This window comes from Mustela erminea, chromosome X (genome assembly GCF_009829155.1).
Source record: "Mustela erminea isolate mMusErm1 chromosome X, mMusErm1.Pri, whole genome shotgun sequence".
Lineage (NCBI taxonomy): Eukaryota > Metazoa > Chordata > Mammalia > Carnivora > Mustelidae > Mustela > Mustela erminea.
Genome location: NC_045635.1, coordinates 114,587,756 through 114,615,295, shown reverse-complemented (window position 1 = coordinate 114,615,295; position 27,540 = coordinate 114,587,756). Strand labels below are relative to the sequence as shown.

The 27,540-nt window shown below is 43.4% G+C and overlaps 1 protein-coding gene across 1 annotated transcript in view; it reads right to left on the bottom strand.

Moving 5' to 3' along the window:
- Nucleotides 1-27,540, bottom strand: part of ADGRG4 (adhesion G protein-coupled receptor G4) — a 96,065-nt gene that overhangs the window by 45,288 nt on the left and 23,237 nt on the right. Inside the window, exons 3-10 of the mRNA XM_032329729.1 lie at nt 17,145-23,006; nt 15,609-15,703; nt 13,894-13,958; nt 12,873-12,904; nt 11,364-11,424; nt 9,109-9,272; nt 7,390-7,522; nt 5,816-5,934 (exon numbers count right to left, since the gene is read on the bottom strand). Coding sequence (XP_032185620.1) covers nt 5,816-5,934; nt 7,390-7,522; nt 9,109-9,272; nt 11,364-11,424; nt 12,873-12,904; nt 13,894-13,958; nt 15,609-15,703; nt 17,145-23,006 — 6,531 coding nt within the window. The remainder of the gene's footprint in view (nt 1-5,815; nt 5,935-7,389; nt 7,523-9,108; nt 9,273-11,363; nt 11,425-12,872; nt 12,905-13,893; nt 13,959-15,608; nt 15,704-17,144; nt 23,007-27,540) is intronic.

Genomic DNA, 27,540 nt, shown 5'->3' with positions numbered 1-27,540 from the left:
AGTTGTAGTTTGTATCCAGCCATCAGGGGAGAATTACACCAAGGAAACCAGCAAGTGTGACAAAATTACCTTTTTTTGGGGGGGGGCAGAGCTGGTAGTTTAAACATTTTCCAGGCTCCTTAGAGCATGCTGTCTGGGTTCCGAGAGGAAGAATCCCCACTGAGAGCATACAGAGAACAGAAGCAAAAATTTCCCGTCCTCTTAAAAGTTCGTCCCGTGATAGGCACAGAGTCACCGCTGCTGAATTCTACTGGGTTAAGTAGCGACAAGCCAGCCCTGATTCAACTTCTAATTGACAAGGAGGGAATAAATGGATGGTGGGCATTTTGGAGACAAGATACCACAAGGCATTTAGACATACATTCTCCAATTTCATTGTCGTGATAGCCCTGTGTGATGGGTACTGACATTATTCCATTTATACAGATTAAGGAATTGTGCCATAGAGGTTCTAACCCATATTTTAATCCAGGCCTGTTTGAGTCCAAAGTTAGTGTTCTTTAATATCACTTTCTACTACAGCATCTGTGCCTTTGTCCCTTTTCTCCACTGTTTTGGGGTTGGAACCTCTGTGCTTTACAGTCCTTCTCCCTGACATCCTGGAAATTACATTGCTTTCTCTCTACCATCCATGATCCTGCCCAGGCCATGGATGGACACACCCATGTGAAAAGTTCCAGTCAACTTCATTAGAGTGTGATGCATCTTCAGTGTTTTGGAGGTCACGAAGACGAGGCAAAGCAAAGAACCTACAGGCTTTTGAAATAAGGGTAATTTTTGAACCCTGCAATATTAAGGGGTTACATGAAATGAGCATTTAACTGGAGGAACTAAGTTTTTCTCCAACCAAGATATCTAATGCTCATCAGCAAGATTGAAGGCTAAAGAAAAATTGTCTCAATGTGAATGCATTTTCTTTCCCTTACACTGTGCTCATTTTTCATCAAGCTAACTTATAAGAAGCATTGCTCTGAAGCTAATAAATTTGATAATTTATTTTCAGTTATATCCATTACAGCCACTGTGCAGCTCTTCTCATCCTCCGTGGATTTTTTTTAAACAAAGTGATTTCTGACAGTTAATTTTCTAAAAATCCTAACTCAGTGCAATGCTTCTCTTGTTGTTAAGGTTGTTTAACTTTTTCTCCTATGGAGAAAATTCTATTATCGTGTCTAAGAAAAATGTGTCACTCAGAGGAGGGAGGTCAGCATGAAACACAGACCTCTGTAACTCGCTGTCCACTTGCTTCAAGCTACAACCCTCCCTAGTGTACTGACTTATGATTTTGGATCCAGAAACCATCAGACCTGTGCTTACTTTTCTAATTCTTCTAGATATTCCTTGGCAAGGATCTCAAATTTCCATCTTCTGCAAGGAAGACAAGTTTGAGGAGTTCACTGCCTCAAGGTAATTCCCTAGCTGTCCTGGAAGGCAATGGAATGCCTGCACCTCAGTTTTCAACTGGTCATCATGGTGTGGGGAGACGGGGGTGGGGCATTCACATGGTAGAGTTACACATGACAAGGTGTGTAAAAGCTGAGAGTTGATGAGGGAAACTTAGGCACACTTTCAAAACACGGTAAGTTAGGTAGGACTTTAAGAATAGACTGAAAGGAGGGGTTGGGGGAAAATTCACCAAGAGCAACCTGAATTACACTGGTCAAAGTTAGCAAAAACAACAATTCACAGTCCCTAGTGGTTGATGAGAGCTCTTCCAACCAATTGACAGGCAACTTAATCAACAAAATCTATGGAAACTTGGTCAATACAGTGGGAGGTCATGGCATTTGAGCTAGGGACTGGCCCCATCTCCCAGAGCTCTGCCTTGTGGAATAATTGCTCTACTGGGCTAGGTAGCTGAGTGGTAGTTACCATCTTCCCCAGTTCCCTGGGGTAGAAGAACTATTCTGAGTGGATTTGAGAGCCAGTGGACCTTGGAAGTTCCCATATTTCTGGCTCGGGTCTGTGGAAGGTCCCTCCCGGGCAGTGGTAGCTCCTGAGTGCCAGTGGTAAGTGCCCATTCCCCTCAAATTCACACACAGCCCCTGCTCCATAGGGAAGACTCTGGTGAAGCATCTTGTGAAGGACACATTCATCACTCTACCATCTCCCGAGCTCTTGCCCAATAGGACAGATATATTTTCATAGAAAAAAGTGAGGAAAAGCCTCAAAAACTGGCAATACTCTGTCCCAGTAAAGGGGATAGACTATAATGCGATCAGACTATGGAGCAATTTATATCACAAGGTTTTGTCAAGAACAACAGAGCCGTCAACTAGCAATTTGGAGGCTAACAGCTGGGTGTGATACCAAGACAGGCAAGCCATCCAGAAGCTCGGCAGGGAGATCAGAGAAAGAAACAGCGAGAACCTAGCTAGAACCACAGTCATCCTGATCGTCAGAGAGAATTAGTCCAATCCCAAGCCTGCATCTCCTAAGGAGAAGCATCAGAAGATCTACACTGCAGGGACAATAGACTTCATTGAACTAGTTTAACCAATGGTATCTTGGACAGAAATTTTTCTTGAAAAGGCAATTCCAAAATTCATTAGAAACACACACACACACACACACACACACACACACACACACACATAAACCAAATAGCCAAATCAATCTTGAGAAAGCAGAACAAAGAAATCACACTCCTTGATATCAAAATATAAAACAAAGCTACAGTAATCAAAACAGACCTATAAACCAATGGAACAGAATAGAGAGCCCAGAAACAAATCCATACATGCACCATCAACTGATCTTCAGTAAGAGCACAAAGAACACACAATGGGAAAAGCATAATCTCTTCCATAAATGGTGTTGCAAAAACTGAAAATTCAAATACCAAAGAATGAAATTGGCCCTCCTGTTACACCATACACAAAAATCAACTCAAAATTATTCTAGACTTATATGCAAGACCTGAAACTCAAGAACCCCTAGAAGAGACCATAATGGAAAATCTTCATGACCTTGATCCTGACAACAATTTCATGGATATGACACCAAAGGCACAGGCAACAGAAACAAGAATAAACAAGCGGGACTACATCAAATAAAAAGTGTCTCACAACAAGGGAAATAATCAATCAACAGACTGAAAGGTGAACTTACTAAAAAATATTTGCAAACCATATGTTTGATAAGGAGTTCATCTCCAAAATATACAAAGAATTTCTGTAACTCATGGGGCACCTGCTGGCTTAGTCAGTAGAGCATGGGTCATGAGTTCAAGCCCCACATTGGGCATGGAGCCTACTTGAAAATAAAAGGATAAACCTGGAGAGCATTATGCTAAGTGAAATAAGCGAGACACAGAAAAACAAATACTGCATGATCTCACTTACCTGGGGAATCTAACATAATCCAACTCACAAAAGCACAGAGTGGAATGGTACTTGCCAAGGGCCAGGGGTAGGGGAAATGGAGAGTTGCTAATCAACAGGGATAAAGTTTCAGTTAAGCAAGATGAATAAGTTCTGGTGGCCAGCCATACCACATTGTATTTTTTAAAAAAGATTTTTTAAATTTATTTATTTATTTGAGAGCGAGAGAGAGAGAGAGAGAGAGAGAGAGAGTGCACGAGAAGGGAGAGATCAGAAGGAGAAACAGACTCCCCCGCTGAGCAGGGAGCCGGATGCGGGACTCGATCCTAGGACTCCAGGATCATGACCTGAGCCAAAGGCAGATGCTTAACGAACTGAGCCATCCAGGCACCCCAACATTGTACTTTATTTATTTTTATTTTTTTTCAACATTGTACTTTAAAAATATGTCAAGAGGATGGGCCTCATGTTAAATGTTCTTACTACAACAAAATAAAATTAAAAGAAGAAAGAAAGTAGATTAGAGGTTTCCAGGGGCTGTGGGAGGGGTTAATGAGAGTGCCTGCTAATGTGTATGGGGCTTCTCTTTGGAGAGATCAAAATCAAAATGTTCTGGAACTAGTTGACAGTTGCGCAATCTAGTGAATACACTAAAAACCATGGAATTATACCCAGGAAGTGGGTAAAATGTTATGCTCTGTGAATATCTTCATAAGAAAATTTTTAAGCCACAATGAGATATCCATTTCTGCTCATCAAATCACCAAAGACCCAGAAGTCTGATAGCATGCTGCATTGATAAAAGTACTCCAAAAGAGGTGCTTTCCTACCTTCAAGTGGGAGTATGCACTGCTCCAAGCAAGCCTTGCAGAAAGCCTTTTGACACCATTAAAAGGACGACTGACCCAGCAATTCTACTTTTAGAAATTTATGCTTCAAGTATATCCTACTTATGCAAAATGACATATGTACAGTCTCCATTGCAGCAGTTTGGTAAAGATAAAATGTTATTAACAGCATAAATGCCCACCCACAGGAAGCAGGTTAAAGAAATAAATTGTGGCACATCCACGCAGTATAATATAATGTAGTGATAAAAAAACATGAGAAAGCTCTTCGTATACTAAACTGATCATTTCTGTAATATACTGACAGAAGAAAAAAGCAAGGTACAGAGTGGTATGGATAGCATACACTTTGTGTACTAGAAGGAAGAAAGAATATATGTGTATATGTATATGTATCTGTATGATATGTGTGTGTGTGTGTGTGTGTGTGTGTGTGTGTGTGAATTTCCTAATAAAGACATGAAATATCTCTGTGGATATTTATTGAATGGCTGGGGTCAGCAGTGGGAAGATGTTTCACTGTATTTCCTTTTTGGTTTTGCAATATTGAACTACATAAAGAATTACCTATTAAAACTGTTTTTTAAAAATATTTTATTTAGGGGTGCCTAGATGGCTCAGTGGGTTAAGCCTCTGCCTTCAGCTCAGGTCATGATCGCAGGGTCCTGTGATCGAGCCCCGCATCAGGCTCCCTGCTCAGCGGTGAGCCTTCTTCCCCCTCTCTCTCTCTGCCTGCCTCTCTGCCTACTTGTGATCTCTGTCAAATAAATAAATAAAATCTTTTAAAAATTTATTTATTTATTTGAGTGAGAGAGAGAGAGAGCAGGAAAGTGACAGAGGGAGAGGGAGGGAACCTCCAGCAGACTCTGAGCTGAGCACAGAGCCAGAAGCAGGGCTGGATCCCACAACTCTGAGATCATGACGTGAGCCGAAACCAAGAGTCAGACACTTAACTGACCGAGCCATGCAGGTGCCCCGAAATTGTTTTTTGTAAATATTTATTTATTTATTTATTATTTGAAATAGAGAGTGTATGTGGGAGTGAGCAGGGGAAGGGGCAGAGGGAGAGGCAGAGAGAGAGTCTTAAGCAGACTCCCCCATGAGCGCGGAGCTGAACTTGGGCTTGATCCCATGACTCTGAGATCATGACCTCAGCCAAAACCAAGAGTCAGACTTTTAACTGAGTCCTCCAGAGGTCCCCCTGTTAAAACTGTTTTAAGATGAAAAATAGTGGGGCACCTGGGTGGTGGCTCCGTTGTTAAGCATCTGCCTTCAGCTCAGGTCATGACCACAAGGTCCTGGGATCACGTTCTGGGTTGGGATCCCTGCTCAATGGGGAGCCTGCTTCTCCGTCTTCCTCTGCCCCTCAACCTGCTCATTCTCTCTCTTTAGAATAAATAAATAAAATCTTTTTTAAAAATTATAAAATAAAAGCACTAGAAAGCAAAAAACACTGACGGTCCCACCTTAGCATGCCCCACTCCCACCTCCACCAACATTAACTTCCTAGTTCCTGAAATTGGATCGTTGTAAGGTAAGATTTTCCTACATGAGTCTTGCCTGTACCCTTTCATCTCAGGTCAAGCAGACCAACTAAGCAAGGTTCCATTATGTCATTAATGTGTACAGAACAGTCTTACTTACCATCACTGATAGTAATGTTAGCAAGATCCACAATCTTATCAGGGAGTCCTTGAAGCAGTTTGCATTGTTTCAACTTTGGCTTTTCCCACTGAGATTTGCCAGTATGGATACTGATTGAGCTGAAAAAGAAAGGAGGGAGGGAAGGACAAAAAGCTTTCTCATTGGAAGACGAGGCCAGAAAAGTCTTAGAGCAAACAAAGGAACACAATGTAGCCGGGGCATGCCTCCCTCTACCCACTCCCAGCCTCTGGGCTCAGATAGCAAAGGTGGGAGCCCCGTGGAAGAACACTTTGCACTTGGGGAACAAGGCAATGGGGAACAATGCAGGAGGTGTAAAAAGGCAAGAGAGTATGAGATGAAGTATGGCAATGTTCTCAAGGAGGACATGTTGGCCCTTGGCCATGGCTGCTTACCCTCACTTTCCCTTTGTATCCCCATTTTAAGAGGAAATTCCTGATAGAATTTGGTCCCTAGCTCCGCATATCATTTCCTGAAGGCAGTGAGCATAGCATCCTCTGTAGCTCATCGGCCTCCAACATCTACCCTCCCCTATGCCTCATCCAACTCAGTCGAGTGCATTTCATGATGAGCGAGCACATTTACTGAGCACCCCGGACGTACCAGGACGACTGACACGAGATGCAGACAAATAGGGCGGGGTCCGGGAGAAAGGCCCCTCCCACCCCGAAACAGAGCAGATAACACAGGTGGAGAGCGAGACACAGGGAGGTACCCACTGGGGTCCACAAGAGCAAAAGGCCGTTTTTGGCTGGCATGCTTGGTAAACAGAACGCCTGTGGGCCTTGAGCTCCGCATTTAAGGGTTTGAACTTCATACTTGAGGCAATGTGGAACCAGAGTGGGGGAAGGGAAGGAGACTGCTCTAAGAGCAGATGAGGGATGATAGCAAGGATCTGCACCAGGGTCATGCGGTAGGGATGGAAAGGTAAGGTTACATTCGAGCTCTGACTGTGATCACAAAACCAGCATGATTTGCTGACTGATTAGATGTATGAAGAGAGTAGGACCCAGTCCAAGATATTGCCTTCCAGCAGAGAGCTTTTAAGCCTCTGTCAAAACCTGCTGCCCTTCTGGTCTGCCTACTTAAGGTAATGGCATAAACCATTAACAGCAGAGAGTCAGAGAAGAGGGACTGATGATTTAAAGAAGGAAAATGATAAGGCAACAATAGAAGGGTGATTTAGTAAATTATTATGGCCCATCAACGAGGTAGCTTCTGAGGCAATTTTTCGAAATGGTCATTAAGAAGAAGAACATAAAACATGGAAAAATGTTTGATCAACTATTGAGTGAAAAGGTAAATCACATTATTGAGATGAGGACAGTGATTACCGCTACATAAAACTACATAAAACTTAAAGGCACACAGGAAACAGGGAGATGAAAAAAATACGCCAACCTAAAACCAGCGGTGGGGAGGGATTGTATTTTTCTCTTTTGTCTCCTTGAACATCTTTTCAGAATGCTCTCATGTTAACTGTGCATGCTGAAGTAGGTCCAAAGGGCGAGAGAAGGGCAGGGTAGTGGGGTAATAACAACTTGGCCAATACGTACCAGATTCTAGTAGCGCTGCCATGCCTGTTTTTTATGCATCTAATTTGGGCTGTCTCAGTAGGGTTGGTTAAGAGCCACTTATAGGTCCCTTTGTATTTAGAGACTGTTTCCTGGGCTTCGCACCTTCCTGGCTCTATGGAGAAAATATATGCATAAGGCACTTAAAAGAGTCATGAGCATATCCATTATGACCCATCATTATTTCCCGACATGTAAACACTAGCCAATAAAAGAGGAAACTTTTTCTACCAGGCCATTTAAATCAGGTTTCACTGAAAGTACATGAAATACTGTCTTTTTTTTTTTTTTTTTGTAAGCCTCCTGGGAAAAACTCACACTTAGTCCGTTTCATTAAAACCACAAGCTGACAGGACTGTTTTTTTGGTCTCAGTTTTTAAAAATGTTACATCTGCCTTGATAAAAGGTCAAGCCACACACACAAAAGTTTAGATGTCCTCACCTGCCAGCTGCCCTCCTTCTGAGACTCCCCCATGGTCAATGACAGGAAACCAAAGGCTGACTTCTCCTTCTGGATGGTTCCTCCCTTCCTAATGGACTCTGGGGTGGATTTGGTTTTAGTAAACTCAAAGCATCTGCCATCGTCAGTATTAGACACAGGAGCTCTGCTCTGTTGGTGGTGCCAAGGGCAGGGTTTTATTGCCAAGTGTGGTCACATTAATGGAGAAGTGACCTGGGCTAAGTGTGTGTGATAAGTCCCCAGGTTCTACTGACCACCCACTGGGTCCGTGACCCTGGTTCCGGAAATCTTTCCTTCAAGTGTTGATACAGTGGCCGGGAGGAGTGGAGAGCCAGGAGAATCCCAGCTTCCTCTGAAGGCAGCCATCAGTGCCATTTGCACGGAGGGCTCTCCCTGTGGCTTCTATACTTCTCTGCCTCCCATCTCACTGTTGCTAGCAATCACAGCCTGCCCTCTGCTACCTGATCACTTTGTTGCCAAGGACCGTGTGTTCTAATTGCCTCTGCATGTCATCTGGCTTAGCCCATTGTTTTTACCGTAGTCCACTGGCAGCCACGGCAAGGGGATGGAGTAATCCAATAGCCTTTCTCTTTACCATTAAAGGAAAGAGATGCCCGTTAGAAAAATTCTGGACTGTACCCAGATCATTTTCTCAGTTGACTGGCCTGGCTGTGTCAATCCATAAATCAGTAAGCCTCTATTGGGCAATTATTGTATGGAATGAGGAACTCCCCAGGCCTCTGGGTATTTATGCAAGAGGGACAGTCCCCCCACTCCGCTGATGTCCTGGCCACTGCTGATACCCAGAGCAGACCGATGGTCTCCAGGAACCCCTCTGTGTTTTTCATAAGCTCTAACAGGTGGAAAGGGCAAGTGAGCACTGAGGATGTGGAAAGGAACATGAAGACACCTCCTCTCCCTCCAGATCTCAGGATGTCTTACTGCGCATGCGTTATGAGCTCTCTAAAAAGGGGAGTGAATGGGGCGCCTGGGTGGCTCAGTCGTTAAGCCTCTGCCTTCGGCTCAGGTCAGGATCTGGGATCGAGCCAGGATCCTGGGATCGAGCTCCGTATTAGGCTCCATGCTCAGCGGGAAGACTGCTATTCCCTCTCCCTCTCCCCGCTGCTTGTGTTCCCTCTCTCGCTGTGTCTCTCTCTGTCAAATACATAAATAAAATCTTTAAAAATAAATAAATACAAAGGGGGACTGAATGTGTATGGAATACCCCTGCCCCCAATTACCTAGTTTTTTCACCGCAACGTGTTCAGATTTTACTAATAACGTCAGTTGACCCTTGGTGAAGTTTCCATGGGTGAGGTTGCCGTGTATTTTACTTTTGATTCTGTTAATCAGTTCGGAGGCTGCTAACGAAGAGCTGGCCTTCAGGATGGTCTGACAAAGATAGCTAAAAAGCAGAGCAAAAAAGAACGATGTTGCATTTATGTCAACAAAGTGCAACCTGCACACGGTGTTGAAATTCCATACACGTGATTTAACTGGGAGTCTATCAATATCAAACATTTTACATCTATCAACAGGCAAATCTTAAGAAATGATGGAAGACAGCATATTGAAATCTGATAAATTTTCTCATACGCAGAACAAAAACTCATAACCCATTTTCTCTCTCTCTCTTTTTAAGATTTTACTTATTTATTGGACAGAGAGAGACACAGCAAGGGAAGGGACACAAGCAGAGGGGTGGGAGAAGGAGAAGCAGGCTTCCCGCCGAGCAGGAAGCCCGAGGCAGGACCCTGGGATCATGACCTGAGCCAAAGGCAGATACCCAACGACTAAGCCACGCAGGCGCCCCTCAAAACCCATTTTCAAAAGAACAGTCAGTAACAGCTGCATTATATTAAAATCAATGAAGGGTGCCTGGGTGGCTCAGTGGATTAAGTGGTTAAGCATCTGACTCTTGGTTTTGGCTCTGGTCATTGATTTTAGGGTCACAGGATTAATCCCTGAGTCTGTCCGCACTCAGTGAGGAGTCTGCTCAATCCCTCTGCCCCTCCCCCCTCAAATAAATAAATAAATAAATCTTTAAAAAAAAGAAATAAACAAAATAAAATAAAATAAAATAAAATGAACCAGCCATGTGTTCTCTAGGAGCTTGTACTAATTAATAGAGAAGATGGAGTACTCAGAATTTATTACTTTGGAGAAAACCTTTTATCCTTCTGGTCTCCAATTTATCCATCATTAGTGCAAGAAGGCAAATGGCACATGTTCAATTAGTCTCTAAAGATGTGTTCTGCAGAAGGCCTATTTCTATAATAGAATAATAATGGAGATAATGGTGGTGATAGTAGCTAACATTTGTAGCACTCTCGCTCCTTGTATTTTGACTAATTTTACCTTCACAACAGCCTCATAAGTAGAGCTATTACGGTCCTCATTCCACATATGAGGGAGCTGAGACTTAGCCAAGGTCACAAATACCTAGTACATCCCTAGAATATTCTGTCCACTCAAATATACGTTCCAAAAGAATGGCTGTTCTTGACCTCAACGGCTGGAGCGATGTCCTCAGATGTCCCAGTCATCTCATTACAGAGCATCCTTAAGCTTAGGGGCACCTGGATGGTTGGTTGGTTCAGTTGGTTAAGCGGCTGACTGGCTCAGCTCACGATCCTGGGATCAAGCCCCAGGTCCCGCTCCCCGCTGAGTGGGAAGTCTGCTTTTGCCCACTCCCTCTGTCCCTCTTGCCCTGCTCATGTCCTCTTTCTCTCTCAAATAAACAAAATCTTAAAAAAAAAAAAGAGTCACAAGCTTACCTAGATTTTTTCTCCATTTCTATTTGCCAGTACGTCTTTTTGAAGCACGCATTTCCTAGGTTTCATACAGCTGTTGAAAGTTAGATGTGCCTGTGCTAACTCAAAATTTCTTTGTCCAACCCACGCCACTGATCCACAGTAAGCAGGGTCCCTGCTCACCCTGCCCTTCCGTGAGGTGCCCGTCTTTTCCCAGCTCTCATTTTGCCACTCTGAAAAGGACTCCTTTTTTTAAACTCTCCCTTTGCTGCAACAGACTCTCTGCTCTCAGCACTCTGAACTTGTCAGTGACCTCCCCGTGAGCCTCTCTGAATTGCATCAGGCAGGGCAGCAATAGCCAGTGTTCTGGAAGGAGCCGGACCACGCATCTGAACAGAACCAAGGTTTCTGCTTTCCATGTTGTTTTCCACTTCCTTGCTCAGTATTTCCAGTATTTTTTTGATGACAACAAACACTTTATTTTCCATCCCCAAATTATGGCCACTTTGGACCCCATTTTCTCTTCACTACAAAGAGGCAGAAGGCAGGCTGCTAGGCTACACCATGACCAACCGAAACAACTTATTTCATGAAGGCAAGAGCCCAATTACAGCATCTGTAAAATAACCACTGGGTACTTTGATTTCCTTCTGACAGCTCTGACCAACAGGCTGCAAATACAGAATTAAATGGAAAGAAAATCAGAACTAAATGTACTAGCTATGAATAAACTCAGCTCTTACCTGGATGGTACATGGGAAATTGTAGCCATTCCTTGCCCTTCTCTCTGTTCCAAAATAATGCAAAACAAAAGTACACCATCACTGAAATCTTGAAACAAACATCACATTTGAGTACAGGGTTTATTGTCAACAACGGCGATCATAATTATGCTTTACATTTACGTAACTCGTTTTTGTCATTTGCAAATCAGACTCAGAAAAGTCAAGCATCTAGTCCTTGCCTCACCCCTGTAGTGTAGGCAATGCGGGGATTATCACCCCATTTCCTAGATGGGGAAACTAAGTCTCAGAGAAGTTCAATCATCTGACCAGTATCACACAGCTGATGAGTCAGAACTGAAAGCAGTCTGAGCCTTCTGGATCTGTACCCTAACATGGTAATGACAAGGAAACATTATCGAGCTTTTACTTATTATTCCATTCCATCTTTCCAACAGCCCTATGAGGAATGGTAATATTGTCATCCCCATCCCCATTTCCTCAGATGAGGAAACTGAGGCACAGAGAGTTTAATTAGGTTGCCCAATGTCTCCCAGTCAGGAAGTGGAAGAACAGGGGTTCCAATGCAGGCAGCCTGATTCTGGGGACCTCATTGTCACCAAAAGGCTTTTGACACCTATTATTTGAGAGGAATTTTACTTAGGTCATGTAATCTATCATTTATTAAATTAAGAAATTCAGACTCAGAGGCGTCTGGGTGGCTCAGTGGATTAAAGCCTCTGCCTTCGACTCAGGTCATGATCCCAGAGTCCTGGGATCAAGCCCCACATCAGGCTCTCTGTTCAGCGGGGGGACTACTTCCCCACCTCTCTCTCCCTGTCTGCCTCTCTGCCTACTTGTGATCTCTGTCCGTCAAATAAATAAAGTCTTTAAAAAAAAAAAAAAGAAATTCAGACTCAACTCTTTCCAGAAAGCATTTTAAATCATGGTAGATAATTTGGAAGGCACTGTGGTCTTGATTGTACTTCGTAGAATCAAAATATTTCCCTCATATTTAAATACCTTACAAGGTCTGTGCTTGCTGATCCTTTCAGAGTCATGGTAAAGCTTGGAGGCACTGGAATAAGGACTGAGTATTGGGGCAAGGATGGTGGGAGATAGTTTGGTCACACCCTGATTTCAAATCTATAGAGATAAAGAGGGGATTGATTATATGAATGCCAGTCTTGCAAAAAATGTGTCATTCTTGAAGAACTGGGCTTCTTTCCAAGAAGTCTACAACCAAGACACTTCATTTGCCATTGACAATACCCAAGTCATTCCACTCTCCCATAGCCCACAAAATCTGCCTCCAAAAGTCCCCGCAGAGACCTCAGAAAAATCAGAGGATGGTTTTCCTACTGGCTTCTAGTGAAGATGCCAAAGAAGGTAATGTAAGTTGACCCTCGATGACCACAGTTGAGCTTGGCCTGGTGTCCACTTAGGTAGGAGCACTATTTTACTCACATCTACTCAGGTATTAGAAGAGTCACAAGTAGATTCATTCTGAAAAATTACTTACTACAGTTTGGTCCATGGTTATTTCTCCTTCAGAAGTGTCTCTGTACCAAAAGCATAAAAAATTTATATATATGAAATATGGTGCCCACTACAGTAGGACAAAATCTCAGAAGAAAGACAGCTGTGAGGCAGAACAGTGGAACTCCCCAGGTTGGATTTCAAATACTAGGGCTCTAAGGAGACACTTCAGAAGCCTGGTCATTATCTATGTATCTAAATAGTGGTAAGTCATCGAGTAACCCCGCTTCCAGGAATCTATCCCATAATAGTACAGCAAGAGTGCATACAAACATATGGACAAGGGTGGAAATAATGGAAAGGTCCATCACTAGGTAATTGGTAAATACACCATGGCACACCCATGCAAAAGAATTCTATGTGGTCATTAAAATGAATAAGCTAAATTTGTACGTATTGGCCTGAAAAGATATACATGGTGTATTTTCGAGGCATGAACCAGAGTTCTTTGAGAGGGTGGGGGAAAGCATGTATTTTCTTTGTCGTCTGCTCCTTGATACTGCTCAATGCTGGCCCTTGGCAATGTAATCACCGCTCCAACTTTGTGTCCTAGGTGACTCTTAGACTAGTCCGTGTTCCTCACTTTAAACATTTGCAAGTTCTCTTTGGAATTTCTAACTCTTGAAAGTGCATTATTGGAAAATAAAGGGTCTTCACCATTGTCCATCCCTCTCCTTACATACTTTTAAGGAAGGATTTTTCCCCCCCAAAATCACAGAATCATAGCATTTTAAAGCTAAGAGGAGCATTAAAGGTAATTGAATCCAATTCAACCATTTCACCAATTTATTTCCTTCTGTTTTGTTCTCCCATTGGCTTTACACCCTACAAGGATGATAGAATTTCTTCCTTATTCCAAAGAGAAGGTACACTCAGAAGGGAAGATGCAACTTAAAATGCAATCCCTAAATCTCAGACAGGAAAAAAAAAAAAAAAGAAATTCCCCCTGGATAGGAACATTCCCAGAATCCCTCAAACTGCCTTTGACCCACAATAAATGACACTCACATACCTGGTTTTGGTTTGAATAGCCAGATTAGCAAGAGCAAATTCACTGTCCTGAAATATAGAATTCAACTGTAAAAGATAAAACATATCAGGTTCAGTATTCTCACTCCTCTATCTTAATCCAGGAAATTTACCAGAAACAATGTCATCATTAAGCTGCATTTATAATTTGGGTTGGTTCAACATTTCCATCTGCTTCACTCAGTTTTTCTATTTGGGAGCTGAATTGTGTCCCCCCCACCCAAATTCGTATATTGAAGTCTGAACGCCCTAATGACTATATTGGGAAGTAGGGCCTTTAAAGGAGGAAATTGATGCTAAATATGGTCAAAAGGGTGGAACCCTAATTTGATAGGATTGGTGTTCCTGTAAGAAGAGAAGGAGACCCCAGATATCTCTTTCTTTCTCTGGTGTGTGTGTGTGTGTGTGTGTGCACTCGCACGCACGTGCGCGTGCTATGTGAGGACCCAGAGAGAAGTTGGTCCAACTGCAAGCCAAGGAGAGAGTCCTCAGGAGAAACCAATGCCTCTATCTTAGACTTCCAGCCTCTAAAACTGTAAGAAAAGAGATGTCTGTTGTTCATGTCCCCCAGTGCATCCTATTTTGTTATGGTGGACCTAGTGAACAAATACACCCCCCAACTTTCAAGTGCTTATAATCATGTCATATACACTTGCAAAGAAATGCTGATGGACCAAGAGAGGAAACAGACATGATCTTTTACTGTTGGTGGGATGCAAATTGGTATCATCTGTCTGGGAGGCCACTTAGCTCTAGTTATTAAAATGTGAAATGATCATGTCATTTGATCCAACAATTCCAGTTCTGGGAATTTATCTTCTAGAAGAACTCAAGTATCCCCAAAATTTATTGCAAGGGCATTAATGTCAGCATTGTTTCTAAATAGGGAAAAAAATAAAAGCAACCTAAATGTCCACCAATGGATGTCTGTATTTAAATATATATATATTACTTTATAACCATCTAGTGAAATCCTTGTTATCTTTAAAGTATATGAGGTAGATCGATTCTGTGGCAGGAATATGCTCAAAGATATATGGTTACGTGAGAAAAAGCAAGCTGCAGAACAGCACAATGGTATGAGTCCAGTTATTTTTGTCAAAGAACATACTTGCATCAGTGTTATCACAGGTAGAAAAAAATCTGAACAAATATACCTCAGACTGTTAAGAGGAGTCAATACAGGGAGAAGACATTTACTTTCTGAGTTTCAGATTTCAGAGTCTGAACTTTTTTACAGAGGGTATGTACAACTCCTATAATCAGAAAAATGTGAGGATCAAGAAAACATTTCTTGTGTAGGAGAGAAAACAGTTAAAATGCAAAAAATGAACATATGTAAATATAATAGCATAGACTGTGTTATCTCCGCTCTCCTACTTTTCTCCAAATAGGAAAAATTTGGCAAAGGCCCAGAATTTGTGTCAGTGGAGGGAAATGTACAGTTCTAAACAAATTAAAATAATAACATCCCATAAAAGCTTTCAGCATTGGCGCTATGAAAGAGAGACCACATACATCTTTACGGTGTTACTCACAGAGTGGATAAATTTGCAGGAAAAAAAATCAAAACCAATTATGTGTGAAATGTATTGTGGGTAGAAAAAAAGTAAAGCCTAGTTTTCATCTGCTCAGTCCCTGATATAGATATATTCACATATTTTATATGTACCATAAATATTTAAAAGATTATTTTACCCAATTTTCTGCAAATTCATTTACAACACTGATAATAGGGATCCTTGGCTCTTCATCAAACACAGAGAAGCTCATTTCAATATTGTAGAAGGAAACTGTAATTAAAAATGAGATAAATTTCATTCACTTAGTTCAAGAAATTTAACTTCCATAAATCTGGTGAAAATTGCTTGTCATTTTAAAGAGACTAACAATGAAATCTCATTCCTAAATTTTGCTTAATTTAACTCCATGGTCAAGAACCAGCACTTTGGGCTCCATATCCAAAAGCAAAACTGATGTACTATTACATTTTTGCTTTAATTATTTGGGCAGTTTCCTGACAGCTACACAGTTGACGGACGTTCTGCAAATCCCCCAAATCCTCAGTTTTCATTACCCAACACATTTCCTAGTCCATTTCGTGGTCAGGCTGAACATTATCTCACAAGATCATTTGCCCTGAGAAAATATTTATTTCTTCCTGTGACTTTCCTTCTGCTTCAGGTTTTTCTCTCTTTTCCTCCTTCTCTTGTCTGGTCCTGTCAGATTTCAATTTTGGAATGTTAGAAGTTGAAAGGACATCCAATATTGGAATGACATGGAAGCTAAACACTCCCCAGCCATGGATAAGCTTTCCAAGCCGGCTGGAGGTGGAGAATGTAGAAACTTGAGGCCTACGAGGCCTTCAAACAAACAGGCTAGAGTATCTCCTGGTGTTTGTTGGTGTGTAGTCATCATGTCAGACCTAAGGCCATGTAGTTCAATACTGGGAGAGACAGAAGCTCCTGATCCATGTTCACACTGGCAGAGACAGAGTATCGGGAACAAAATGGGTAAAAAGTGTGTTTAGAAATGTCACCATGAGGGAGCCTGCGTGGCTCAGTTGGTTAAGCGACTGCCTTCAGCTCTGGTCATGATTCCGCAGTCCCAGAATCAAGTCCCACAACCAGCTCCCTGCTCAGTGGGGAGTCTGCTTCTCCCTCTGACCCTCTCCCCTCTCATGCTCTCTCTCATTCTCTCTCTCAAATAAATAAATAAATAAAATCTTTAAAAAAAAAAAAGAGGGGCGCCTGGGTGGCTCAGTCAATAAGCGTCTGCCTTCGGCTCAGGTCATGATCCCAGGGTCCTGGGATTGAGCTCTGCATTGGGCTCTCTGCTTGGCAGGAAGCCGGCTTCTCCCTCTCCCACTCCCCCTGCTTGTGTTCCCTCTTTCACTGTGTCTCTGTCAAATGAATAATTAAATCTTTAAAGAAAAGAAAAGAAATGTCACCGTGAATGAAAAGATACATTTACATTATATTTCAATAAAGCAAAGCGAAGCAAGATGGCTAGAGAAGTCTGTGTTTGGACAGGGTATCCCCTGCACCCACTGTCTGAAGGAGAGAGGCAACGTCTATACCATTCCTTATCTTTTTCTGCCTTCAGAGAAATAGCTGCCTTAGAGAACACGTGACCCATTGTGCATGCGTTCTGCAGTCAAATGCTCTACCACTGAGCTATAACCCCATGTGCATGCGTTCTGTTAGCGATGCGGACTCCTATTGCAGAACATACCCATGGACTCAGTGGCAGTAAGGGAAGTCACTGTTTCCATAGGCAGAAAAGAAGATGTGGACTCCAGCTGGGCTGTCTCAGAAGAGGAAGAGAGTAGTGAAGACACAGACGCTGTGGAAGGATGCGTTACTCCAGTGGATGTGAGTGCAAATAAAGCTGTGGTAGCAGTAAGTGTAGTGGTAGTTATATTTGGAAGGGAGTCCAGCGTGGGCTTAGGAAGAACTAAAGAAGGGGACGCTGATGCAGCTGGGATTCTGCTCCAAGCAGACGTTCCTATGGGGCTAGGTGGAAACTCAGAACTGATAGATAGAGTGTGGTGTGAAGCAGGAGGCGACCTACTCATTCTGCTAAAGGGTAGAGGTTGAGACACGGTCCTGGAGTTGGCAGCCACAGAGGTTCTGGAAGATGCCTCAGGGGATTTGGAAATATATGCACCATCAGCTGTGATTTTTATAGATATGGGGAGAGAAACTGGGAAGCCAGTAGTGATACTGCTCACTGTACGTTCAAGAGTAGTTTGGGTGAGTGCAGTGCTTATGGCAGCAATAGGTAGTGTTGTAAAGTTAGTGAATGAGCGCGCTGGCATGGTGTCAGAAGTCAGAAAGGAGGACTTTGACACCTCTACTGGAGAAGAAGTTACAGTGTGAGGGGTACCAGATACAGTTGCCGGTAGAGAAGCCGGAGGGAGAACAGGTAAAATCCAAGCCAGTGTGGATGAACTAGCAGCCTCTGCAAGTACAGATCCTGAAGTGGCACCGGAAGGAGTCCATGCAAGTGTGCTCCCAGGAGTCATAGGTGTAGCTGTCTTCTCAAGTGTTTGCTTAATGTCAGCCAAAGTGATAGGAATAGATCTTGAAGATGTTGGTGATGAAGGGCTGTCAGACATCCCCGAGGTAGGAAGAATTCCTGACATGGAAATTGATGACTTTGCCGTAACATCTCCAGACACAGGACCAGTCTGAGTGGGTGTGGATGTTGACAAAGACCCAGGAACTAGGTATGGAGTCTCTGTTTCCACCTTACGGGGTGTAGATATATGAGTACTGGTGGAAATTGGAAATTGAGAACTTTTAGCTGTGGGTGTGTTCCAGGAAGTCATAAGCAGAGATTGGGTGTTACCAGATGTGATCCTTGTTCCCAGAACTGGAAATTCAACCATTTGGGTTGTAAGAGGGAAAAAAGTCTCTGAAGTAGAGAGCTTGGCTTTAGTACTACGAGGTGAAGAAAGAAATGATGTCAACGAAGGTGCCATTGTAATGGATGGAGTCCATGGAGGATGCGAAACAGGGGTATCCACAGATGTGGCTCCTTTTGTTAGTCCAGCTGCTGAAGCATTTTCTGACAAGGATGTCATCTTTTCTGTACTTGAAGAAAGGTAGGTGGTCGCTTTTACCCTTTCTGTGGGGCCAGAAGTGCTCTTAAGGCTCGTCAGAGATGGGGAAACCTGAATATTCAGTGAAGTATGGAGATTATCTGATGGAGTAGATGAAAGCACACTTTCAAGGGCAGCAGTTCTGGAATAAGTATCTGTGAGAGCAGTTACTGTACTACTGCCTCTGGGAGTAAAGGATCCATTCATAGTCCCAGATAATATGCCCAGAGCTGTGGTCTCATCTCTTTGTAATGACTGTTGAGTTGTTGATCGAAATGGTGAAAATGTGGTCGTTTGAATGGAAGAAATAGCTTCAGTGTTCCTAGAACCGAGCTCTACTCGTAGAGCAGTGGTGCCTATGGATGGAGTCGCTATCCCTGCCATAACAGTGGTTGGAATGGTTTTCACAGAGGGAAAATTTGACTGTGTCAGAGAGGAAAAGGATGTAGGTGTGATCCTGGAGGACACCTCTGTCATTCCTGAAGTAATGGAAGCAGAAGAAGATGGTGCGCTTTTTGAAGTAGGCCCAGGTGCAACATCCAATGTCAGTGTTAGGGTCGTCATAGTCCTAGGGGCAGTTGAGGACAATAATGAAGACAATGGTCCAACTCTTGTGGAAGTGTCAAAAGAAACAGCTGGAGGCAAGAAAGCAGAGCCATTAACTGACATTGAGGGCATCTCAGACATGGGCCCAGAAGTGGCTGAAGAGGAACTTTTCAAAGAATCTGGATGTGTTGTTTTAGAAGATTTCATTATTGGTATCGTGGGAGTGTCAGAAACTCTTTTGGAGCTGAAGGCAGCGATACTAACCGGCAGTGAGGACATCTGATAGATAGGAGTGAACGCCGCCACAGAGGTTTTCCCATGAAGTGTCGTAGGTGCATTTGGAGCAGACAGGGCTGTAGTGATCCCGTCAGTGGAGATGACTATAAAATCAGCACTAGATGGTCCAGTTGTGGAAAGAGACAGGAACTCAGGGGAGGTATGTGTGCTTTCAGAAATGGGAGAGGCAACTGAAGTCACCTTAGTTGGAGTCTTAGGGGAAAGCAAGTATGAAAGAGTTGTGTTGACATTTACAGGATTGGACATTCTAGTTGTCCTGGAAGTTACGGTGTCTACAAATGAAGTATCCTGGTGGTTTGAGAAAGGGTGAGTCACAGAGGTGGCACTCACTATCATTTTCTCAGTCCTGGGTGTATATACTGAAAGGGCACTGATGCCTTCTTTTTCAGGAGACAGAAATCTGGTAATTGTCAGAGATTGTGAAGGGAGGGCTGTTTTCCCAAGACTGGTAGACATTTCTGGAATGTGAGCATCTACTGTGTGACTTGAGATAGAGGTAGGTGTAGTCTGTATAGTCCCAGAAGTGGGAGAAGAAGCTGAAATCCTGTCAGGTGGAGTTGCAAGTGGAAGCTCTGAAGGTGAATGTGTTTGGTGACTGGAAATTGTTGGGCTCTCAGCAAATCCCGTATCTGTTGTTTTCAAGGATGAAGTACTCTGGGAGTCTGAAACAAAAGGATTCTGTGATGGGGACATTTCTGCCACCTTCATAGTTCTCGAGGTGTTTCCCAGGGGTGTGGTCATCTGCTCTTTGTCAGAAGATAAGGCAGAAACGTCAGTCACTAATAGGGTGGGGACCAGTGTGTTTCCAAGACCTGTTGAAGATTGAGAAATGGGACCATCTACTGTAAGCTTATTGGCAGAGGTGTGTGAAGATACGGTCTCATCAACAACAGAAGTTTCTGTGGAGCCAGGAGCCAAGCTAACAACAGCCCCACTGTTGCTGAAAGTGTATGGAAGGCTGAGATCATGGGTAGAGGTCTCCTTCCCCTGTGATATGGGGTGGGTTGCTACTGGTGTAAACATAGTTGAGGTCACATGGGTAGGGGACACAACAGGAATGTTGTCGGGGAGAGATTTAGAGCAGACAAGAGTGGGTGTAAATGGGGTTACTGTGTCAGCTGAGGTGAAGAGAAAGGTGGTCTCAGCCTTAGTTGCCACAGGAGTGGGATGTCTCCATGAGGGGACTGGAGTCTCTGTCAGAGAGGGAACTGTCATGGGTGTCATCCTGACAGAGAACACTGTGGCTTCTGAAGTGGTGGGAATTGACTGTCTGTGGGTAGGCACAGGATCGCTGGTTGTTGAAGCAGTCTGATCCAATGGTAACGCTGAGGTTGTGGTCACCGTAACTGATGGCACAGGGGCTGCTGAGGAACGGGTAGCAGTAGGCTGTGGAGGCAAGATGCCAGCAGACAAGGACATAGCTGTAGGGACAGTAGCAAAACTGGTTCCCGATATCCTTGTGGTAGAAGCGCCCAGGGGCTCAGGGAATGTCTGTGTGCTTCCGGAAATGGGAGATAGAGTTGGATTTCCCTCAGGTGGAGTTTCTGAAGTCCAACATGCTTTGTGGGTGTGGGCGGAATTAAAGATTTCTGTGGTTCCATCGTATGGGCTCTTATGTGTGATTTTCATCGATTTTGTGGAAAGCCAACTTCCTCTCACCTCAGTGGTTGCAGTTTTAGTATCCAATGGGGTGGTCAACTTTTCTACGTCAGGAAAAGGGGAAACAGTGACAGAAGCTGTTACCATTTGTGCAGATTCATCTGCTGCTTCCAGCCTTGTTGCAAATGGGGAAAGCTCAGTTGTCACTGCTATAGTTGATTTTCCCTCAAGATAACGGGAAGTTGTTTCTGTCCTTGTCGCAGGACCATTCCATCCTTGTATTGTTGCAGACTCTGGTACAAGAGTTGTCTCTCCAAATGCAACTGTGGCACTTGTCTCTGTTAGTGTGGTCTCAGAAGTGCTCTCCTCAGCAGAGACATTTGGTTCAGTGTTAGCAAGGGTAGATATTATATCTACTGGTGGAACAAATGTCTCCCTCGGTGTTGAAAGAGGCTTGCTTTCACCTGCTGTGGGCAGAGACGTAGTTTTTAGTCGTAAGGTGGTAAGTTTAAACTCGGGCAATTTGGTTATAGATGTCATTCCTGAAACTGTGGAAAAATTAACAAACCATGAAGTCATCAACGTGGGTAGAGCTGTAGTGTGTCTGTCTGTACTAGCACCAGCAGTAATACTAGCATCAGTGATTGTGGCAGCCTCGCTTTTTGAGGGGCCTTCTGGTGGGATAATAGCAGTACTAGTAGGGGATGAATGTCCTGCATTAGAATCGCTCCCGTAGAAGGCTGATGTCTGCAGGGTCTGGTCTGGCCTGGGAGTCCACATGGTTTCATTGGTAGAGAACAGATGGGCACCATCATGAGTTATCCATGTGGGACCAGACTCAGATGCCTTAAACGTGGAAGTTGACCTAGTGGAATTCAAAAGAAGCATGTTTCCGCCACCTGTGGGTGTGTTGTGGGTATATACTGGCCCAGGGGTTATGGGGGGAAGAAGAGTGTCAGCCACCACTGGTGCAAGTGTGACCCCAAGAGTCAAGGCTGTATGTGTAGTCTCAGTGTCAACTGGCTGTGCACTCTGAGCTCCGGCGAATGGGGAGGATGTCCTGAAAGAAAGGGCCATAGAAGAGGCCCTTTTTGGTATGGAGGTAGAGACTAGATCCTCCATTCTGGATGAAGAGACGTCCTGGAAATTTGTAGATGTCAATTCTGTTTCAGCCGTGAGCATAGGCATCACCTCAATAGGCCTAGTTGGGAGAATTTTTGATGCTGGAGATGCTATTTCCATGTCAGTTGTTGCCAACGTGGGTGCTGTCTGATTTCTAGGAAATACGGAATCTACTGGAGCAACCGTGGAGTTGAGCACAGACTCGGGTGGGAATGTCGATGCAGTCCCAATGTGAGTAGTTGTAGCTGAAGTCTCGTCCACCGAACACCAAGGTACTGTTACACCAGCTGTAGAGGCAAGAAGTTCCTGGCTAGCTGTGGAGATTGAAAGTACATCAATACCTGGGGATTCGTGTTTGGGCCAAGATATTGTAGATACGGGTTTTGATTCAGCAGAGGAGAATGAAGGTGGTGTCTTCATAATGGTTGACTGAGATCCAGTCACTGAAGTTTTGGATATAATTGAATTCTTGGTCAGTCCAGAAGTGTATAGAAAATTCGTAGCTGTAGTTGGATGGAAAGTCTCAGTAGCAATGGGTTCAGCCACTTTTGTTGTCCTTATGCTCTCTGAAGATGGAGACTTAGTTATTTTCATGGAATTGTTAGTAGTGCCTATGGAGGTGCTCTTGGTAGGCAGAGGGACAGCTGCTGAAGTAGACAAAATGTGCGCCTTGAATCTGGTTGTCTCAGCTATGGGTGTCTTTAAAAATTTTGGTACAGTCATTGTTTTCAGAGGTGGAGATGTTGTATTGGAATATGCTATGGTTGTATAATCAGTTGCAAACACAGGCATGCTTTTAAACGTCACTGTAGAAGAATATATTGTCTCTTGTGGTTTTAGTCCAGTAACTTGGGATGGAGTTGTCAAATCTATTTGTTGTGGAAGAGTTGTGCTCATTTCTTGAATTGTTATATTTTCAGAAACAACTGAAAATCAGAAAGCATGTGTTACTTTGGATTTGGCTTTAGAAATCAGAGACAATTCTGTTAGAGCTCTATAATTTTTTCTCATGTTTTTAAGAGGAGATAAGTATCAGATATAATCAAGCCACTTGATTACTTGGTTTTTCTTAAGATGATTTTCTACTTTCTAAAATCTCTATATGGTTCCCAAAATGCCTTCATTATGTAACAAGTAGAAGGACATCCATTTCGGGGTTGCCTGGGTGGCTCAGTTGGTTGTGTCCAACTCTTGATTTCAGCTCAGTTCATGATCTCATGGTCATGAGATCGAGCCCCACATTGGACTCAGTGCTATTCATAGAGCCTGCTTAAGATTCTCTCTCTCTCTCTCCTCTGCCCCTTCCCAACCCCGCTGGTATACTTGCTTCCTCTCTCTCTCTTTCTCAAAAAAAAAAAAAAAAAAGGATTTCATATACAGGATGGGTAGGAACAGAAAGACAGAGAAAGCTAGGAAACTTTTCATTCCCACCAACTCTGGGCCAGCACAACTCTCCATCACCTCCGTACCTGCATATGAGCAGTCAAGTACTGCTGGACATGGTCACACAAGGGGATGAACTAGTACTTCTATCAATTCATCATCACCAAACCCAAATAAGCCTTTCACACTGCTCAGTCTACTTTACTCTGGTCAATTTTGCTACTGTTCTGTGCAGTAACTATTTAAAACCTTCCTCACTGGGGTGCTTGGGTGGCTCAGTCGGTTAAGCATCTGCCTTTGGCTCAGGTCAAGATCCCAGGGTCTTGGGATCGAGTCCTGCATTGGGCTCTCTGCTCAGTGGAGAGCCTGCTTCTCCCTCTCCCGCTGCACCTTCCCCTGTTTGTGCTCTCTCTCTCTTTCATCAAATAAATAAATAAAATGTTAAAAAAATAAATACATAAAATAAAACCTTCCTCATTATCGAACTCTGCCCCCACATGTTTATTAAGTACCTGTGCCCCTTCCTTCATAGAAAAACGTAACTGATCAGAAACTCAGCACCACCTCACTTAGCCCTCATCAGAAGTTATCTCTCCTTTCCCTAAGGAGCATTTCCTTCCTGATTTAAAATATCTTCCAATCTCTTACAACATAAAAATAAAAGCCTCACATCTCTCTGCAGGTACTGCCCTATCTCCCTCCTCCCCATCACATCACTTTAAGAAAGGTTATCTATCCTGACTCTCTCCACCCTCCTCAGCCCCATTCTTTAGCCCACATTAGTCTGGGTTTTGTCTTCATTCCTCTGCACGGCACCCACTAAGGCCACCAATGGCCTCCCTGAGAACACATACTTCTCAAGTCTTCATCTTACTTGATCTCTCAACAGCTTCTGATAATGTTCACCATTCTGTCCTTCTTAAAATGCTCTTTTCATTGATTTCCATGACATGACATGCTCTTGCGCTTTCTCCTAACCCTCCAGGCACTCCTATTCTATGTCCTTTGCAGATCCATCCTATTTAATCCAGTCATTAAGTAATAGAGTTCTTCAAGCCTTGGTCCCAGCACCTCTTCTCTCCTTACCCTGTGGTTCCTCCATACACCTCCATATTCGAGTTTACACCTGTACACAAATGAAAGTCAAAGCTATATCTCTAGACCAGATCTCTATTCTGAACTCCACAACTGCTTACTTGACATCTCTTGGATATCTCATTAACCCCTCAAACTCTATCATATGCCTCAATTTGAACACATTGTCTTCTCTCCAAACTGGGTCCTCTCAGTACTCTCTCAGTGAATGGCATGATCATACATTCAATTATGCAAGCCAAAACCCTCTCCCTTGGTCTCCTTCCATTTCTCTCTCACCTGCCATAGCCAACCCATAATTTTGCTCTATGACTCTTATCTCCTAAATAGCTCTTGACTCTGTTTCTCTCCATCTTGATCACTTACCACCCTCACCAAACCACCATCAGTCTCTTCACCTAAACTCTGCAATAGCCTCCCAACTGAACCCTCTGCCTTTACTCTTGGCCCCCTGCAATCTGTTCCATAGTTCCATCAGGATGATCTTTTTGAAATACTAATTTGATCACTGCCTTTACTCTTGGCCCCCTCCAATCTGTTCCATAGTTCCATCAGGATGATCTTTTTGAAATACTAATTTGATCACGTCTCTCTCTCTCTCTCTCCCTCACACACACACACACACACACACAAACTTAGCTCCCTTTAGTGGCCTTCCATTACTCCTAGGATTAAAAAAAAAGTGTGTTTCTTAATAGAGCTTATAAAGCTATGCGCAGTTTGCTCCCTACCCAACCTGTCCAGCCTCACTCTGTGTGAGAAGCTTTCTCTCTTGTTTCTTGGACTCCATCCCACCAGTCTTATTTTAATCCTCCAATACTTGATGTTCTCTTTCCCACCACAGGGCCGCTACCTCCCTGTTACCTGTACTGGGAGTGTGCTTCCCATCTCTCTGGATCTGATTAACTTCTCATCCTTCAAAGTTCAGCTCATGCATTGCTTCCTCAAGGAGGCTGCTACCTTCCTTAGCTTCCATGACTAGGTCAAACCAATCTATTCTAGGCTGTTGGGACACCCCACACCTCTTCTTCAGAGTAGTTGTCACAGCTGCAGGCTTGTATCAGTGCGTGCTTATTCCCGGCTGTCCTCCTCACTACACCGCATGCGCAGGGCCTGGCACATGGGAGATGTCCCGCAAAATTTGCAGGCTGACAGAATAAGGGGATGACGAGGACTTGGAATGAAATAAGAGTAGTGTGGGGGATTCCTAAAGGAAGAAGCAACAGGTTATGGTAACAAAGAAGCTTACAAGATGAAGAAGACAAAGAAATCTCAGAGGACGCAAATTTTGCTTTTGGGCTACTTGGAGAAGGTTGATAATAGAAAATAGGGAAATTGGGAAGGTGGCCTCTTTCCGAAGAAAAATATGCACTTCTGACTTGAATAAGTGGAACTTAGGGTGATGGAACATCCAAGCGAAAATGGCACATAGTAAAATTCAAGACTGAGTCATAATTTTTCTCCAGTTCAGATCTCCCAGAATGAAATCATGCATATTTACCATTGGGAAATTAGCATTTTGAATTTATCCACCTGGGAAGCATATTACTTATGATGTAGAAATAATTATGGTGGTAGACAATCTACTAACTTGTTTCACTGTCTTGAGCATTCAAATTGCTTTTAATTTGCATAGATAGAAATTCTGAGATGTGTGTAGGATGTTCTTTAGGATTTTGTGGTCATTATGAAGTGGGATGAATGACACTCAGAAGCCTGCAACTGACTGTATAGACAGAGTTGACAAAAGTCACACACGTATAAAGTCACAACACACGCATGAAAAGGGAAAAGTCAGAGTTAGTAGAAGTACTCTCCCACTTAATTTTACAACATCATTTCAATGATCAGAGATCACATTCTGCTAGGCTTTACCAAGAAACTGCTATACTTCTGCAGCACAACATTTATGTCAAGACTTCTGCCTTCAAATGTGTCCATAACTAGAAGTAGAGGGAGAATAGTCAGGATTTTGGTTTCCATTTTTTTTTTTAAGATTTTATTTATTTATTTGACAGAGAACACAAGTAGGCAGAGAGGCAGGCAGAGAGAGAGGAGGAAGCAGGCTCCCTGCTGAGCAGAGAGCCCGATGCGGGACTCGATCCCAGGACCCTGAGATCATGACCTGAGCCGAAGGCAGCGGCTCAACCCACTGAGCCACCCAGGCGCCCTGGTTTCCATTTTTGCAGAAGGCTTTACCACAGCCAACTGGCTTTGCAAATTTTTTAAAGGGTCACTTATACCACACTTGAGGAGTGTGGCGTCCCAGCTCCTGAATCACTCTCCAAGAATACACTAATTCTCGCTCTTTTACAAGTGATTCATGATGGAGCTGCACTCACTTTTTAGGAAAACGATAAAATACCGAATACCACAGAAGTCCATCTTCTTTGATACAATATTCAAAGAACACTGTTCCAGGAGTCTTAATGGGTAATGAGAAACTCGGAACACAGAGGCTGGGAGTTAGGTATGGTATTTGTACCTAAAGATGGCTGAGCTATAGATATTAATTGTAAGTAATTGTAAATGCTTCCAGTAAGCATTTGAAAAAGACGCATAAGGGGCAACTGGGTGTCTCAGTGGATTAAAGCTGACCCGCTGCCTGCGGGTCAGGTCATGATCCCAGGGTCCTGGGATCGAGCCCCACATCGGGCTCTCTGCTCAGCAAGGTGCCTGCTTCCCTTCCTCTCTCTCTGCCTGCTTCTCTGTCTACTTGTGATCTCTATCTGTCAAATAAATAAATAAAATCTTAAAAAAAAAAGAAAGAAAGAAAAAGACGCATAAAACTTAGGAAAGGAGGGGGATGCCTGGCTGGCTCAGTCAGTGTAGCATGGGATTCCTCATTTCGGGGTTGTGAGTTTGAGCCCTACATTGGGTGTAGAGATTATTTTTAAAAAAATCTTAAGGGACCCCTGGGTGGCTCAGTTCATTAAGCATCCAACCCTTGGTTTTAGCTCAGGTCATGATCTCAGGGTCATG